Genomic DNA, 16,458 nt, shown 5'->3' with positions numbered 1-16,458 from the left:
TTACACAGTACTGGCTAACTTTCAGAAACTGACTAACCAACAAAGATTCAGCAGCATCTGCTTAACCTGAGAAGAGGGTTTATAAAGCAGGTGCTGTCCACGCCCCACTCAGACCTCACAGACTGTGAGCACAAAAACCAGCACCGGATCCCCTGCCGTGCACAGAGCCTGTAACCACTGCACAGCAAAAGACCCGAACCGGAGTATCAGCTGCGCTCAGGTTACTCCGCTAGCACTTGTCTCCCGGTTGCCATGACGACGTGGCAGCACAGGGCAGGAGACCCTAACATTTTGATAACAATTTCTTATTCTGTTGGTTAGTTTTTGAACATAGCCTATCTACTATATTGTTTGTATGTTTACGTAAATTCTGTATTCCATTGTTTACAAATGATTTATAAACAGATTGTTAACTTTACAAATGTTTTTTTGAAAGTAAAGAATTTATTTTAAAAAATATGTATACACAGGCCCAAATTGTGTGATTTTTAACTGTTTTTATGATTTAAAAAACACATCCAAAACCATAACACGCAAAGGGCGGTGTTGGCAAAATCAAATACAGATTCAAAACATGAAGGAGATATAGATCCAAAACCAAACCCACGACCAGGTCGCTAGTGCAAATTAGTTTGTGAATGTGACTATACGTGGCAACTGCTACCTGATCATGGGAGTTCATGTGATCATATGGAACGCGGGTGTGTGTCTGTGGGCATGCTAATTTCTGCAAATGAGTAATTTTTGCCCTTATTAGACTGTAAGACTATCAGGGACACGTCTTTACATTACACAGTATATTCTGTCAGTGATGACATCATGCTGAGTGTGACGCTGGAAATGAGAAGAAATTAACTAATGCAGATCCCTACTCTCTCATCAGGTTACAGAACTGTTATCTGACCCCATCCTGCTGTGATGATCTCCGCTCTGTTCTTACTACAAACCATTCTCTGACTAGACTGGACCTATCAGCGAATTATCTGAAGGACTCTGGATTAAAATTTGTGTGTGAGGGACTGAGACATCCAGCCTGTGCCCTCCAGGAGCTCATGTAAGAATATTTTCCGGTGGGAGGGCATCTTGCTTGACTGCATAAATCTCAAGTTCCTGAAAATATATTTCTTAGCTTTGAATGGGATACAAAACTAGAGAGTCCCACCTTTCAGAAGGTTCTGGGGACTTGTGTTTCTCTGCTGCATATCACGGTTTTTAACAGCGCACTATTGTAACAACAAAAAAACCTTTACTTGTTGTCTGGGGACTTGGGCATCAGAGTTCAGGAGCCAGAGCAATTCACCAATGAAAATCAAAAAATGCATATTAGGCGTGTGGAGCTGAAGCAGGGACCAGCTGCTTGAAGGCTGATATGTCTGGTTCTGGGCATAGTAGAGACAAGCTGCCAGTGTTCACCGAAAGGGGAGAGTCACAGCTGTTGGATTATACCCTCAGAAAAACTCTAAGTGAGACAGAAACCAAGATATCTGGCTGGGAAGAGCAATTAACAGGCTTGGATGGGGATCATTGATTTCAAGTCTGATATCTCCGGTTCCCCAGGGCCGATTTTCAAAAATCTGGTACCCCAGTAAAGAGGGGACTCTCAGCTATCAGTCTAGGGCCATTATACTCCTGGGGCCCTTGGTCAAGAGCCCAATGAGCCAATACAAAAAGATGGCCTTGGTGGCTCCCTGGAGTAGGGAACAGCAAGAGACCCTGGAAGACAGCTACATAGTGATAGAGCCCACCATATATCTAGAAGCAGTGTAAGTGACAGCGGCCAGGATTCCCTCTGAGAGTAGTAGCTTGCTAGAGGAAGGAGCAGCCTTATTGACAGTGTCTACAGTGTACATGTCCAGAGAGGTATTATTGCAGTATACCTGATCACTTCACACCAGTGGAAGTCAACATTGCTTATAGAGAGAGAGGAGACTTGTACTATAGAGTGCAGACTAGATACAACAGCATTATTAATGCAGGAGCAGACACACTCTGTCAAGCCTTCAGCAGCAATACTTCAGCCCTAGCAAAGATAGCTCCCCAAAGTCACTTTGAACACTAAACCTTGTTATATGTACATACATATGAGCGTAGACTAAAAACGGAGTATGTCCATCAACTGTGTGACATACTGTAGACTGATCTCTAGGAAAATTGGTCAAGTACAATAAACGGGAGCAAAGAATAGCAACGTTCTCCTTTCTCTTCTGGTGAACTGAGTATTTAAGGTGGCATTACACTTCATTATATTGATCCTACTCAGGGCAGAGTAAATAATAAACTGAGCCGGAAATAAAGCCCCACAATACTTGCGGAAATCACAAACTAGTTACACTGCAGGATCTAAAGAGACGCAAATTGTTAGTAACTAAGATTACTCTACATAGACTGTATTGGAATGTCCACCACTCTATGCTCACTCTCGCATACTGACTCTGGAGGAAGTTGTGGCCCAAATACGTCCCGCAGATGGACTTCAGGGAGCTGCATTGATTTCATTAGAAAGGAGTTTCAATTATTTACATTTGAAGAATTCTGTGACACAACCTTCGAGGTCAGCAACCACACGGTGGTAGTCACCTGAGTAATTCATAATTAACAAAGGGGTAACTCCCCAAATAAGTGCCCCATCTTACAGATTTCTTTTGATCTGTGTTACTTTAATGCCTGAAACTATTTTTGAATGCAATTTATGCTTGATTATTTGTAGTGATGTACAGCGGACAGTTTTCAGGTTTTGTGTTTTGGTATTAGATCTGGATCTCCTTTCGTGTTTTGGATCTGGATTGGTTTTGCCAAAACCACCCTTTCGGGTTTTGGATCTGAAATTTATTTAAAAAAACCCATAAAAACAGCTTAAACCACAGTATTATTAACCTCAATAACATTCATTTCCACTCATTTGCAGTCTATTCTGAACACCTCACAATATTGTTTTTAGGCCAGAAGGTTGCATTGAGGTAGCTGGATGACTAAACTAAGCAACACAAGTGGGCAGCACAAACACGTGGCCCATCTAGGATTGGCACTGCAGTGGCAGACAAGATAGCAGTTTTAAAAACTAGGCCCCAAAGGGCACATAATGCAAAGAAAAAAAAAAGGTGCAAGATGGAATTGTCCTTGGGCCCTCCCACCCAACCTTATGTTGTATAAACAGGACATGCACACTTTAACAAACCAATCATTTCAGCGACAGGGTCTGCCACACGACTGTGGATGAAATTATTGGTTTGTTTGGGCCCCCACAATAAAAAAAAGCATTTTATCCCCCCACCAAAAAAGAAGCAATTCATCTCTCCTTGCACAAACTGGCTCTACAGAGGCAAAGAAAAACCAAACGAGAGAGCGCTATTCACATCTAATGTGGATTTTATTTTTCCTTAATTATCAATATTTCCTAAAAGCACATTATATATTTAGTGCCGGCCGGCAATACACACAATCAATAAAATATCACAATAAAATCAATGCTTATTCTCTAAATGGTTAATTTCATATGCACATTTGGGTTGTAACTATCCACACACTGTTTCATTTAATTCCCTTATTTACTAAGCAACTCTGGCTTATAATATCTCTCTGGTGAGACGGATATTATGTACGTAACATGTATCAAACTATGTAACTCTTATACTCAAATACATTGTAAATAAGTTTCCCAGATTCACAGTGGACCATGTACCTTTGTAGCAATGTTATATAGTACTTATGTCCATATGTCCATTAATATGATTAGTAGAACACGTGTTAGTGGCAATGAATTGAGCAGTCTTATTATCAGCTTGTTAGTAGTATTTAAAGCAGTTCATGCAAAAGCTGATTGTAAATAATAGTCACTGTCCCGCAGTGATCTATAATAGATTTGTGTACCGTACAAAAGCCTCTGTTTAGTCACAATGCATGCGACGATCCTCCTGGCTGGTCTCTCACGGGTAGCCTTTTAACGGAGTAGAACATGCATCTGCTTTTTCCACGGTGTGGTGACTTTTTCCTCCCGGCCGGTGCAAGCACCCTCGACCTTATCCAGAGTCCGTGGGCAGGTGATTGAAGAGGCGTCCCCCTGCTGCGGGAATAAGACTCAGCTAGCCGGCTGACAGAAATTGTCTGCTGTAGTATGTAACCGGAGGTGCTGACAGACGCGTTTCCCCGCCTACTAGCAAGCATCGGCGGCTTCCTCAGTGTCATGACACTGAGGAAGCCGCCGATGCTTGCGAGTAGGCTGGGAAACGCATCTGTCAGCACCTCCGGTTACATACTACAGCGGACAATTTCTATCAGCCGGCTAGCTGAGTCTTATTCCCGCAGCAGGGGGACGCCTCTTCAATCACTGTGAATCTGGGAAACTTATTTACAATGTATTTGAGTATAAGAGTTACATAGTTTGATACATGTTACGTACATAATATCCATCTCACCAGAGAGATATTATAAGCCAGAGTTGCTTAGTAAATAAGGGAATTAAATTAAACAGTGTGTGGATAGTTACAACCCACAAGTGCATATGAAATTAACCATTTAGAGAATAAGCATTGATTTTATTGTGATATTTTATTGATTTTGTGTATTGCCGGCCGGCACTAAATATATAATGTGCTTTTAGGAAATATTGATAATTAAGGAAAAATAAAATCCACATTAGATGTGAATAGCACTCTCTCGTTTGGTTTTTCTTTTTCTATTGCAGGGGTAAAAAAACAATTGCCCCTGAGAGAGCAGCATACACACCTATGTAATCACAGCGCCAGGAATTTTCTTGTTTTGTCTACAGAGGCAAGATGTTGTCGTCATCCTCATCCTCAGATTCCTCACCCCTTTCAGTGTTTACATCCTCATCCTCAGAGTATTAATTCGTCCCCACTGGAATCCACCAATCATAGGTCCCTGTGTACTTTCTGGAGGCAATTTCTGGTAAAGGTCTTACTGAAGGAATTTATACCCTTTTCTTAATGTCACTGTAAAGTCTGGGAATCGCTTGCCTAGTGAAGTGAAATCTACACGGGATTTGGTACCGGGGACACAGTGCATCCATCAACTGTCTAGATCCCACTGCACTAAAGGCGGGTAACGGACAGATGTATAACACCAGCATAGTTGTTATGGCCTCAGTAATCCACTTTGCAACAGGTTGACTGCTGTTATATTTCATCATCCTCGCAAAGGACTGTTGGACAGTCAATTGCTTAGTTAAAGTAGTACAAGTGGTCTTCCGACTTCCCCTCTGGGATGACGATGAACTCCCAACAGAAGAAACAGCAGCAGTAGGTGTACCACTCAAGGATCCTCCGGAGTAATCCCGGATAGAAGAGGACTCGTCAGTCATGCCAGTGAAATGGCCTGCTGGACTACTTATATTCCTGACTGAGGAGGAAATTGACGTTGAGGGAGTTGGTGGTGTGGATTGCAGGAGATTGGATACAACAGGAAGAAGGGATTTAGGTGTCAGTGGACTGCTTACACTATTACCAAAAGTTTTTAACTTATGATGAATGCGCTGCGGGTGACATATAAGGGAGGATGTTCCTAGGTGGTTAACTTCCTTACCCCTACTTATTTGGATTGACAAAGGCAACACATGGCTTGACACCTATTGTCCAGATTTGTGGAGAAATAATTTCACACCGAAGAGGAGGCTTTTTTGGTATTTTGCCCAGGCATGACAATGGGATTTTTCATCCCATGGACAACAACTGTCTCCACTGGTGCCTTATTCAAACAAACCACATCACCATCAGAATCCTCATCGTCAACTTCCTCTGCAGCGCCAGCTACACCCATATCCTCCTCATCCTGGTGTACTTCTACAGTGACATCCTCAATGTCAATATCAGCAACTGGACTGGTGGTGCTCCTCCCAGCACATGCAGGGGGCATACAAATGTTGGTAGGAGTCTCCTCTTCCCATACAGTCTTGGGAAGGTCAGGCCTAGACATCGCAACAGCAGACACAGTTGGACTCTCCTTGGGGATTTGTGATATCTCTAAATGCACAGTTGTTTATTCCTGTTCTTTAACAAGCTTAATTTTTAAAAAAAATTGGGAGGGAGGAGGGCTTCCATCTTCTTGAGAAGCTGAACCACCAGTCATGAACTTTGCCTTTCCTTGCCACTTCGTGTCGTGAATAGAATATTTCCAATTTTACGTTTCTCATCAGATAATTATATTTTTTCCTGATTATTAATTTTTGTTTCTTGGATATTACTTGCCCACTATAACATTGAGCATCGGCCTTAGCAGACGGCATTGATGGAATTGCATTATCAATGTCATGACTGGTGGCAGCAGCAGCTTCAGCACTAGCACTAGGAACTGGAAGTGGTTCCTGATCTTTCACTATTTTTTCCTCCAAATTTTTGTTCTACATTTCACAGGACAGCACCCCTTTATTACAGCACACAGAATAGTTCCCTTTTATTTTCACAGCACCCCTGTATTTTTATAGCATACAAGACAGGGCCAGTGTACCTTTATTTTAACAACAGCACCCTTGTAATTTTACAGAATACAGGGCAAGGCCAGCACCCCTGTATTTTCACTGCACCCCTGTATTTTTACAGCATACAAAACAGGGCCAGTGTACCTTTATTTTCACAGCACCGCTGTATTTACAGCATACAGGACAGGACCAGCACCCTGTATTTTCACAGCACCCCTGTAATTTTAAAACATACAAGACAGAGCCAGCACTCCTGTATTTTCACAGCACCCCTGTAATTTTACAGCATGCAGGACATGGCCAGTGTACAGTACCTTTATTTTAATAACAGCACTCCTGTAATTTTACAGGATACAGGACAGGGCCAGCACCCCTGTATTTTCACAGCATCCCAGTATTTTTACAGCATACAAGACAGGACCAGTGTACCTTTATTTTCACAGCGCTCCTGTATTTTCACAGCACCCCTGTATTTTTATAGCATACAGCACAGGGCCAGCACCAGTTTTTTAACAACACTCCTGTAATTTTACAGCATATAAGACAGGGCAAGTGTACCTTTATTTTAACAGCACCCCTGTAATTTTACAGCATACAAGACTGGGCCAGAGTACATTTATTTTCACAGCATCCCTGTAATTTTACAGCATACAAGACAGGGCCAGTATAGCTTTTCAACACCCCTGGATTTTGTACAGCATACAGGACAGAACCAGCATCCTTGTACTTTCACAGCATCCTTGTATTTTTACAGCATACAGGGCAGTTCCCCTGTACAGCACACTGACAGTACAGCACCACCCATGTACAGCTGCAGCACACCTAACAGCAACAGGACACCACAGTGACAGGACAGCACCCCTAGAGAGCACACACGGACCCCACCTGATGCCACCACCCACAGAAAGAGAGAGGTCTATATCCCTCACTCTCCAAGTCGAGTGAAAATGGCGACGATGCGCAGCTCTTTATATGGAATCCAAAACCCGCGAGAAACTGACAGCGGGATGATGACATTTTGCCTCGTTCTGGTTTCCGAGTTTGGTGAGAAGTCCCGAGACGAACTCTGATCTGGACTCGGATCCTGAAGTCCGGGGGGGTTCGGATCTTGGAGATCCGAACCTGCTCATCTCTTTTTATTTCTAATACCAGTATTTGCATGTATTGATAGAAACAAGTGTTTCGGTTGTCCTAAATAGGTTTTAAATAATACTGAATACAGTTAGATTTGCATAATTCAGTTGCATAAAGTTGCTCATACTTTGCCAGTATCAATAGTAAGATTGTATCGTGAACTGCTTTCATGTCTATCATTGATCAGTATCACTGACCCAGGTAACCTTCAGTTGTTCCCATTACAGAATACCACTAGACACAGAGGGGCAGATTTATTAAGCTCGGTGAAGTGATAAAGTGGAAGGTGATAAAGCACCAGCCAATCAGATCCTAACTGCCATGCCACAGGCTGGGTTTGAAAAATGACAGTTAGGAGCTGACTGGCTGGTGCGTTATCACCTTCCAATTTATCACCTCACCAACCTTAATAAATCTGCCCCAGAGTTCTAGTGAAATAAAACCCTTTTTTTGTACTGACTCATCCTCTCTTAAGAAGGCATAAGGACCCTTTACATAAGGCAGAGAATACAACTAACAGGTAAAAGAAAACATAGACGCATCAGTTTACTGGCATACTCACCTTACACCAGGAAGCAGTTAGCTTCCCGACGCACAGGATCCCAGTGGTCCATATAACGATGTCAGGATCCTGATGACGGATACAATCCCAGCATCAATATACCAACACCAAACAGGATGCTGGTGTCAAAATACCGACAGCCGGCACGCCGAACGGATGCCAGTATCAAAATACCGATAGCCGGCATCCTCGATGGATGCGACCGCAATGTAACTGACAGCGGCGGGCATTTGCGGGGCTGCAATGTTGCATTGGGGGACGGGCCGAGACTGTTTGCAGGGTGGTTGCGTGACATCACATGCAGCCGCTCTGAACAAAAAAATTGCTGCCGACCGCCTGACAGCGCGGCTAGACTGGGCTAGCGCGGTTAACCTGATGAATCCGCAGTTAGATTGCAGAAGCATCGGGAGGTGGCCTCACACAAGCTGGGCTGCTTTGCCCTGTGCTGGATGCCCCCCACATGTGCATAGATGAACGCAGCTCTGGCTACGTATACAGCCATCTGCGTGCATCTCTGAATAACCCCCTTGATATCATCCACCTTCCCTCATCTATATTTTATACATCAGTAACAACATTATCAGTAACTACACCTACAGCCTGGTAACTGATATATACTGTACACCAACATTGTATCTACTGTATATTACACAGCTTATTCTGTCAGTGATGACATCATGCTGAGTGTGAGGCTGGAAATGATAAGAAATGACCTATTCTCAGATATCTCATCTCTCATCAGGTTACAGGGCTGTTATCTGACCTCCTCCTGCTGTGATGATCTCCGCTCTGTTCTTACTACAAACCGCTCTCTGACCAGACTGGTCCTGTCACGGAATGCTCTGGAGGATTCTGGAATAAAACTTCTGTGTGAGGGACTGAGACGCCCAGCCTGTGCCCTACAGGATCTTACGTAAGATCTGTCCTAGTATTTATATATCTGATCTGTCAGTACAGTCCATAGACCACACAGGGTAAAGTCACAGAATCTTTAGTTATGGTAATTTCCCTTAATATCAGCTAAAATATATATATATATATATATATATACTGTGTGTATATATATATATATAGCTTTTTTTAATTTATTGTTAAGTTATAACTTTATATTTCATGTACAAGTTATTATAGGATCAGTATGAATTACCGGAGGCCGGGATGCCGACCGTCAGTATAGCGAAACGGCATCACGGCCGCCAGTATGCTGGCAGCGGGGCGAGTGCAAAAAGTCCCTTTGCAGGCTCACCATGCTGTGGGCTCGCTGAGCTCACCACAGGTTCTATTCCCACTCTATGGGTTTCATGGACACCCATGAGTGGGAATAGTTCCTGTGCACTGGGATTCTGGCTGTCGGGGCTCCTGTGTCGGTATCCTGAGTGCTGGGATCACGACTACTGGCAAATTAACTGCATCTCATTAAGGTAGTGGCAACTTTTTTACATTAGTTATTAGTATTTCTAGGTATTTTGTAACACACAGGCAACTTACATTCTTATATTTGGAGACTTAGGGGGTCATTCCGAGTTGATTGTAGCTGTGCTAAATTTAGCACGATCAATCACACTGACATGCGGGGGGACGCCCAGTACAGGGCTAGCCCGCCCTGCATGTCAGTGTCTGCCCCCCCGTAGAAGTGCAAAGGCATCGCACAGCGGCGATGCCTTTGCACTTTAAGCGTAGCTTCCGGCCAGCGCAGCTTTAGCGTGCTGGCCGGGAGCTACTCATCGCTCCCCGGCCCGCAGCTGCTGCGTGTGACGTCACACAGCCGCTGCGGCCCGCCCCCCATTTGGTCTAGCCATGCCTGTGTTGGCCAGACTGCTCCCACGAAAAGGCAGCCAAATGCCGCCGTTCTGCCCCCCTCCCGCCCATCGATCCCCTCTGCCTGTCAATCAGGCAGAGGCGATCGCAGCCCTGCTACGGCCTTCGGCACTACGACGCCGGCACATGCGCAGTAGGAACCCGTTCACTCAGCTGCGATAAAAAGGGGTCAGAATGACCCCCTTAGACAGACTGGTAGGTGATAATTATAGTCCTATATAAGTAACAGGATTAAACAAAAAAACACTAACACAATAATGGTTACGTGCGGACCACAAAATATGGAAATCTGCATGAAGATTCTGACGTGTGATGTCACACCTTGCTCAATTTTGTATGATTTGTATAGTAGCTCCAGTATTTCTTTGCAGCTGTGCAATTCCTTACAATCATGGATTAGGCTCTTTTTAACACCTTGGATTTGGTGTTTGACACTAATATACAGAAGTTTTTTTGGGCATTGACTAAATTTGCACATCATAGGCCAAATGTAATGCAGTGCGAGTTTAGCACAAAACTCGCACAATTTGCAAACTCAACCAATGTAAAGAGGTTCGGAATCATGCAAACTCGCATATTTCCTGCAGTCTCAAAACTTTCAATGGCAAAATTCACATCCAGATGTTTTGCCATGGCAAATATACAACTCGGCAATGTAATAGGATGAGAGTTTACAACTCGCACCTAAAACATTACCAAAAACTCGCCAATAAATACACCAGCTTCTGGCTGGCCAGTTTGTCATAAATATGCACAGATCAGTGAGATCCGTGCATGCTTCTGTCTATAAAGTGTTTAAATAGTTTTAAAAAAAAGGACGTGCAGGTTCTCCCCCCCCCCCCCCCCCAAAAAAAAAAAAAACATAACCAGCCTGGGCTCTTTGAGCCAGTGCTAGTTGCCAAAATACAGAGAAATTTTTTTTGTAGGATCTCCCATATTTTAACAACCACCACCATACTCTTAGACTGATACTGGTTTAAAAAATATGGGGGGGATGTGTCCCCCAGATTTTTTAAACCAACACCGGGCTCCATTATCCAGGGAGGTAATGCCAGGAGACACTTTTCTACAAGTCCCTGTAGCCTCAACCCCCCCCCCTCCCCCCACCCTTGGCCGGAGTTCCCTTGGGGAGTGGGGACCCCTATAATAAAGGGGTCCCTCCCTTCAGACACCCAAGGGCCAGGGATGAAGCCCGGGGATGTCCCTGCCATCTGTGTGTTGTGGATTACAGGCTGGAGCCATTGTGTAAAAAAATAAATAATAATTAATATTGTCTTTTACCTGTGGAACTACAGGTCAGAGCAAGCCTCCCTCGCATGCTGGTACTTGGAGAACCACAAGTACCAGCATGCGGGTCATTAAAGGGCACGCTGGTACCTGTAGTTCCACCTGTAAAATAAATATTACAATAAAGACAGTACACGCACACACCATGAAAGTAAAACTTTAATTAAACATACATGCACACTTACACACTCACATATATTTACCTAGTGTCCCACGGAGCCCCTCGGTCTCCTTGTCCATGTAGAATCCACGTGGTAGCTGTAAATAAAAAAATTATACTCACCTAATCCGGTGTAGATCGGTCCTCTTCATTCCAACTAGGCATCTCAGGGGTTAAAAATACAAACCGCTACTATCCCGATCCAGCGGACATGTAGAAGTGTATGTTTACACATACACTTCTACTACACGAATGGGGTCCCTCCACGTGACTAATATCATTAGAAGGACCCCAGCCAATCAGTAGCTGCTGCAATAGCAGCAGCATCCTGATTGGCTTTGTACTCCCAGGGCACAGCCATTCGCGGCTTGCCCATAGTAATGAATGGAGATGCTCTGCTCCACTCATTACTGTGCTGGGAACCAATAAATTGGAGAAACCGCAAGGGTCAGCCCCAGTTGACCTTGTGGTTAGAGGATTGAGAAGGAATTGTTTAGATTTGGAATCTTTGGATAAACAAGTAGATGTTGTAAATACCAAATTGGTTTCCTAACAAATATTTAAAATGCCCGCTCTAATATATACTGCAGACGCCAGGCGCATCTTATTACCATGTGTCATGAATGTGCGCTATACATCCCAAAACACTACATCCCATAAGAGAAAACAATACACCCACACATTATCTGAGTTCCAAAGCTCATTGATGTATATATTTGTTATTAAAAGGATATGTATTCAATATATCACAATGTACAGTATACATATAGTTACATGGTTACAATTTATACAGTAAGCAGTTAATACATACAGTTACAGGCCAGCAAATACATCACCATATCTTTCTCACATATAGTCTTCCCTCCATATCACTCTCTCTCTCTCTGTGTAAAATCATGTAGGCACTGGTTGGGCAGCACCTCCATCATCGTCTGGGACAACACAGCAACTAACTCTCTAAGTCCTAGAAACTGCCTAAATCACTCAGTGGGAGTTTTCAGTCTGTTGATTTTGGTCTCCTTCTATTGGTCCACAGGCCAGACCTCTCAAGAACTCAACAGCTCATTGGTCATAGTGAGGGATTTTGTCCTGTGTTGCTGGCACATGTGTTTGCCCCCAGGGCCATGCTGTGGAACTAGTTTCAAGTCTTCAAAAGATCTTTAGTTCACTTTAGAATTTTGGCTCATATTCCTTCATTTAATCATATCTACTTGTTGCAATGAGCTACAACTTAATAACAGGCATCAAATTGATATACACATTTATCTGGTTGCTTTAATACCAAATACGACAGGTCTATCTTGCTTCGTTCCAAAAATACACATAAATGACGTTACTCCATTATATAATTTTAAATAATTATGATGTCTGGCGCTTGATGTTATTATAATTATGTGCTGTATGAAATATGTGTCGAAACCATCTCTGTGGCATGTCCGTGTAAATGCGTGTGTTACCATATATTGCTGTGCTCGCTGCGAGGATTTGCAAGCATAGCTTCTTATAATGTGTGGAGTCTGTATGTTCTCTCTATGTAATATTTTTTACTTCGACAGTCCACCCTTTGGCAGTAAACAATAACTGCCATCAATTATTAACATAAGAAAAAAAAATATTTCAGACAATAATCGGTGACCTAGACACAAGTATGTATTCATTTCGCAAATCAGAGTTTTGACCATATTTGGGGAAGACATGGAGGACGAGACATCCTCTATATGCACTCGGCGGTCACGGGACCACTGGTTGGGTGTGAGACAACATTCAACCTATAGAGTATGCTGGGACAGTGCTTTTGGCCTATAATGTCTGATTTTGATGAACATTTCACACATACATGTATCTACGTCTTTGTACACTGATGTTTGGATTCGATTGAGGTTCTGCTGGGTAGATGAAGAAGACACAAACAAATCGTGAAAGTGACATAAAATTTTCATGTTCTACATATTCCTATCATTTTCTGAACATTGTTTCCATTTCTGGAACGTATGCTAGGTCTGTTTAATCATTGAACAAGGGTTATAAGTAGTGTCCTTCCTAAATAACATAAACCTTCGGAGTTCGGGGAGAGCCACTCATAAACCTTTCTTCCACATATATTAATGATCTCTTTATCTGCAATGTGTGAATAGCCATTGTCTGATTGAAATTGGTGAGATTTAAGCATACCAAGGATTTATCTATGATACTGGTGGATCTTAAGGCTAGGGGGTCTAGTTATATTATATTCTTTGTCCACCGGTCCCCTCCCCCTTCCGTGTAATTCAAGTACCTCAGCTAACTCTAAAAAAAAAATATATATATATATGGCACTAATCCTGCATCTTTTTGTCTTAGAGGTACCTGTGAGCACATCCAACATTTCGTTTGGTTTAAGACCTTTACCCACTAGTGTGTGTTAATCACTCAAGGGATGTCTGTCACCTTACTGCTAGACTGACATCTCTGGATGCTCTCATCTTCAAATATGGTATCACAATACTACAAAATACAGTATTCCTCAGACAATAGCCTATCACGTTACCTCCGAACTCCATAACTACTAGACCTTTGATTTTTCTCTGGCTTTAACAAACTGATCGGCTAATCCTGGGATCCTATAAGGAAATCACTCCTTCCTCCAGAACCAGTTCCAGTTCCACACTGGACTCCTCATAAAAAAACCTCGCAAAAATAGAATGTCCTGAAAAATATGTTTGTCAGCTGGAAAAGAGAGAAAAGAGAAATAGAACAAAACAACTCTTGTTCATAATAAATCAATTACAATGACTGGTCTTTCTGCAATCCTTTAGTACGCTCAGGTAGTGTTCAACAGTGCCGCCTCTCAGTCTTCACGGAACAGAGTCTCTGGTGATACTTTTGCGATCTCACTCCAATTACGAGTTCCTTCCGGACTACCGACTTTCCTGCAATGGTAATCGTGGACCCATGTCTCTCTCTCGGCTACTTTCACTGGAATAGTGCAGTCAACAAAACTTAGTATGGTCCTTCCCACCTGTCTATTAGGCAACCTGAGCGTAAGAACAATCACGCAGTCTCTTGGTTCACAATCAAGACAGTTAGTATTTGGCATACCAGCAATCAACAGTTTCAAGTTCTTTTGTCAAGTTCTCAAATGCTGGCTCATCTCGATAAAGTACTGTACTGTCACCTCATTGGTGTATTTCTGATCATTGTGCGGATCAATCATGACATGAGGTTGTCTTCCAAAACCAAAAAAAAAACCACAAATACCAAAACAAAAACAAATTTCGAAGAGGTGATTCGTTAAATCTGGGAGTGGTTCCGATGCTACATAATACTAGTGGCAGTATCTATGATCACAATAGTACAATTTCAAGCTTTGCTCCTACTTCTAGGGGTACCATTATCTACACACAAATTTCTGCACAATTTTTTCTTTGCAGTAAACACAGCAGCATCCGTGGCGGCAGGAAATGCCTCTACTCAGTTTGAGAAAACATCAGTGCACACCAATACATAATAATTCCTAAAGGTTCCTAAATGGTGTTAACTGTACGAAGTTGTTGTGTGTTTGCAATGTAGAGTACTATGAGCATAACTCAAAAAAGAAAAAAGAAAAAAACATCTCTAGTGGAGAGAAAGAAGGAGAAAATGAAAAAGAAAATGTCAGGTTTGCCATTCACCAACAGGCATATCAGTATTTAGTGATGAGCGGGTTCGGTTCCTCGGAATCCGAACCCGCCCGAACTTCACCTTTTTTTTACACGGGTCCGAGCGACTCGGATCCTCCCGCCTTGCTCGGTTAACCCGAGCGTGCCCGAACGTCATCAACCCGCTGTCGGATTCTCGCGAGACTCGGATTCTATATAAGGAGCCGCGCGTCGCCGCCATTTTCACACGTGCATTGAGATTGATAGGGAGAGGACGTGGCTGGCGTCCTCTCCGTTATAGTAGAACACAGAGTGACTTAGTTAGTTATAATTGTGGGGAGGATTGGGGACAGGGAGCAGCTGTTAGGGAGTACAGTGCAGGGTTTTGATTATACCACCAGTGAGTTTAATCCTTTGTTTCTCTGCCTGAAAAAAATGCTCCACCATATCTGTGCTCACTCAGTGTGCTGCACTGCTGCATGATATATCTGTGCTGAGTGCACTGCTCACACTGCCTAATTGTGGGGACTGGGGAGCAGTTATAGCAGGAGAACAGTGCACAGTTTTGCTGACAGTGACCACCAGTCCAGTATACGTTTGTCTGCCTGAAAAACACTCCTGTGTTTTTTTTTTCTTCATACTAGTTTGTTTAGCAGTCTGCTGACAGTGTCCACCAGGTCCGTTATACAGTATATTATATATATAAGCAGCAGTACAGTAGGCCACGGCTGTACCTACCTCTGTGTTGTCAGTGCACTCGTCGTCCATAAGTAATATAATACTATACTATCCACCCATCTACATTGTATACCTGTGGTGTTTATTTTTTTTTCTTCATACTAGTTTAGCAGTCTGCTGACAGTGTCCACCAGGTCCGTTATACAGTATATTATATATATAAGCAGCAGTACGGTAGGCCACGGCTGTACCTACCTCTGTGTCGTCAGTGCACTCGTCGTCCATAAGTAATATAATACTATACTATCCATCCATCTACATTGTATACCTGTGATGTTTTTTTTTTTCTTCATACTAGTTTAGCAGTCTGCTGACAGTGTCCACCAGGTCCGTTATTATTATTCTGTATATATTATATATATATAGCAGTACGGTAGGCCACGGCTGTACCTACCTCTGTGTCGTCACTCGTCGTCCATAAGTATAAGTAATAATAGTATACTATCCACCCATCTACATTGTATACCTGTGGTGGCTTTTAGTTGTGCGCAAAATATGGAGAACAAAAATGTGGAGGTTAAAAAAATAGGGAAAGATCAAGATCCACTTCCACCTCGTGCTGAAGCTGCTGCCACTAGTCATGGCCGAGACGATGAAATGCCATCAACGTCGTCTGCCAAGGCCGATGCCCAATGTCATAGTACAGAGCATGTAAAATCCAAAACACAAAAGATCAGTAAAAAAATTACCCAAAAATCTAAATTAAAAGCGT

General features: G+C 42.9%; 1 protein-coding gene across 4 annotated transcripts in view; it reads left to right on the top strand.

The window, feature by feature from the left end:
* Nucleotides 1-16,458, top strand: part of LOC135054805 (NACHT, LRR and PYD domains-containing protein 12-like) — a 211,884-nt gene that overhangs the window by 102,101 nt on the left and 93,325 nt on the right. For 3 of the 4 annotated variants that reach the window (XM_063958158.1, XM_063958160.1, XM_063958159.1), the window contains 2 exons: nucleotides 884-1,054; nucleotides 8,869-9,039. In XM_063958158.1, the coding sequence (XP_063814228.1) occupies nucleotides 884-1,054; nucleotides 8,869-9,039 (342 nt within the window). The remainder of the gene's footprint in view (nucleotides 1-883; nucleotides 1,055-8,868; nucleotides 9,040-16,458) is intronic. The other variant, XM_063958161.1, reaches the window with a different exon arrangement.

The sequence above is a fragment of the Pseudophryne corroboree genome, chromosome 3, assembly GCF_028390025.1.
Source record: "Pseudophryne corroboree isolate aPseCor3 chromosome 3, aPseCor3.hap2, whole genome shotgun sequence".
Taxonomy (NCBI): Eukaryota; Metazoa; Chordata; class Amphibia; order Anura; family Myobatrachidae; genus Pseudophryne; species Pseudophryne corroboree.
The sequence above is the reverse complement of the archived record's forward strand: the minus strand, read 5'-3'. Positions and strand labels throughout refer to the sequence as shown.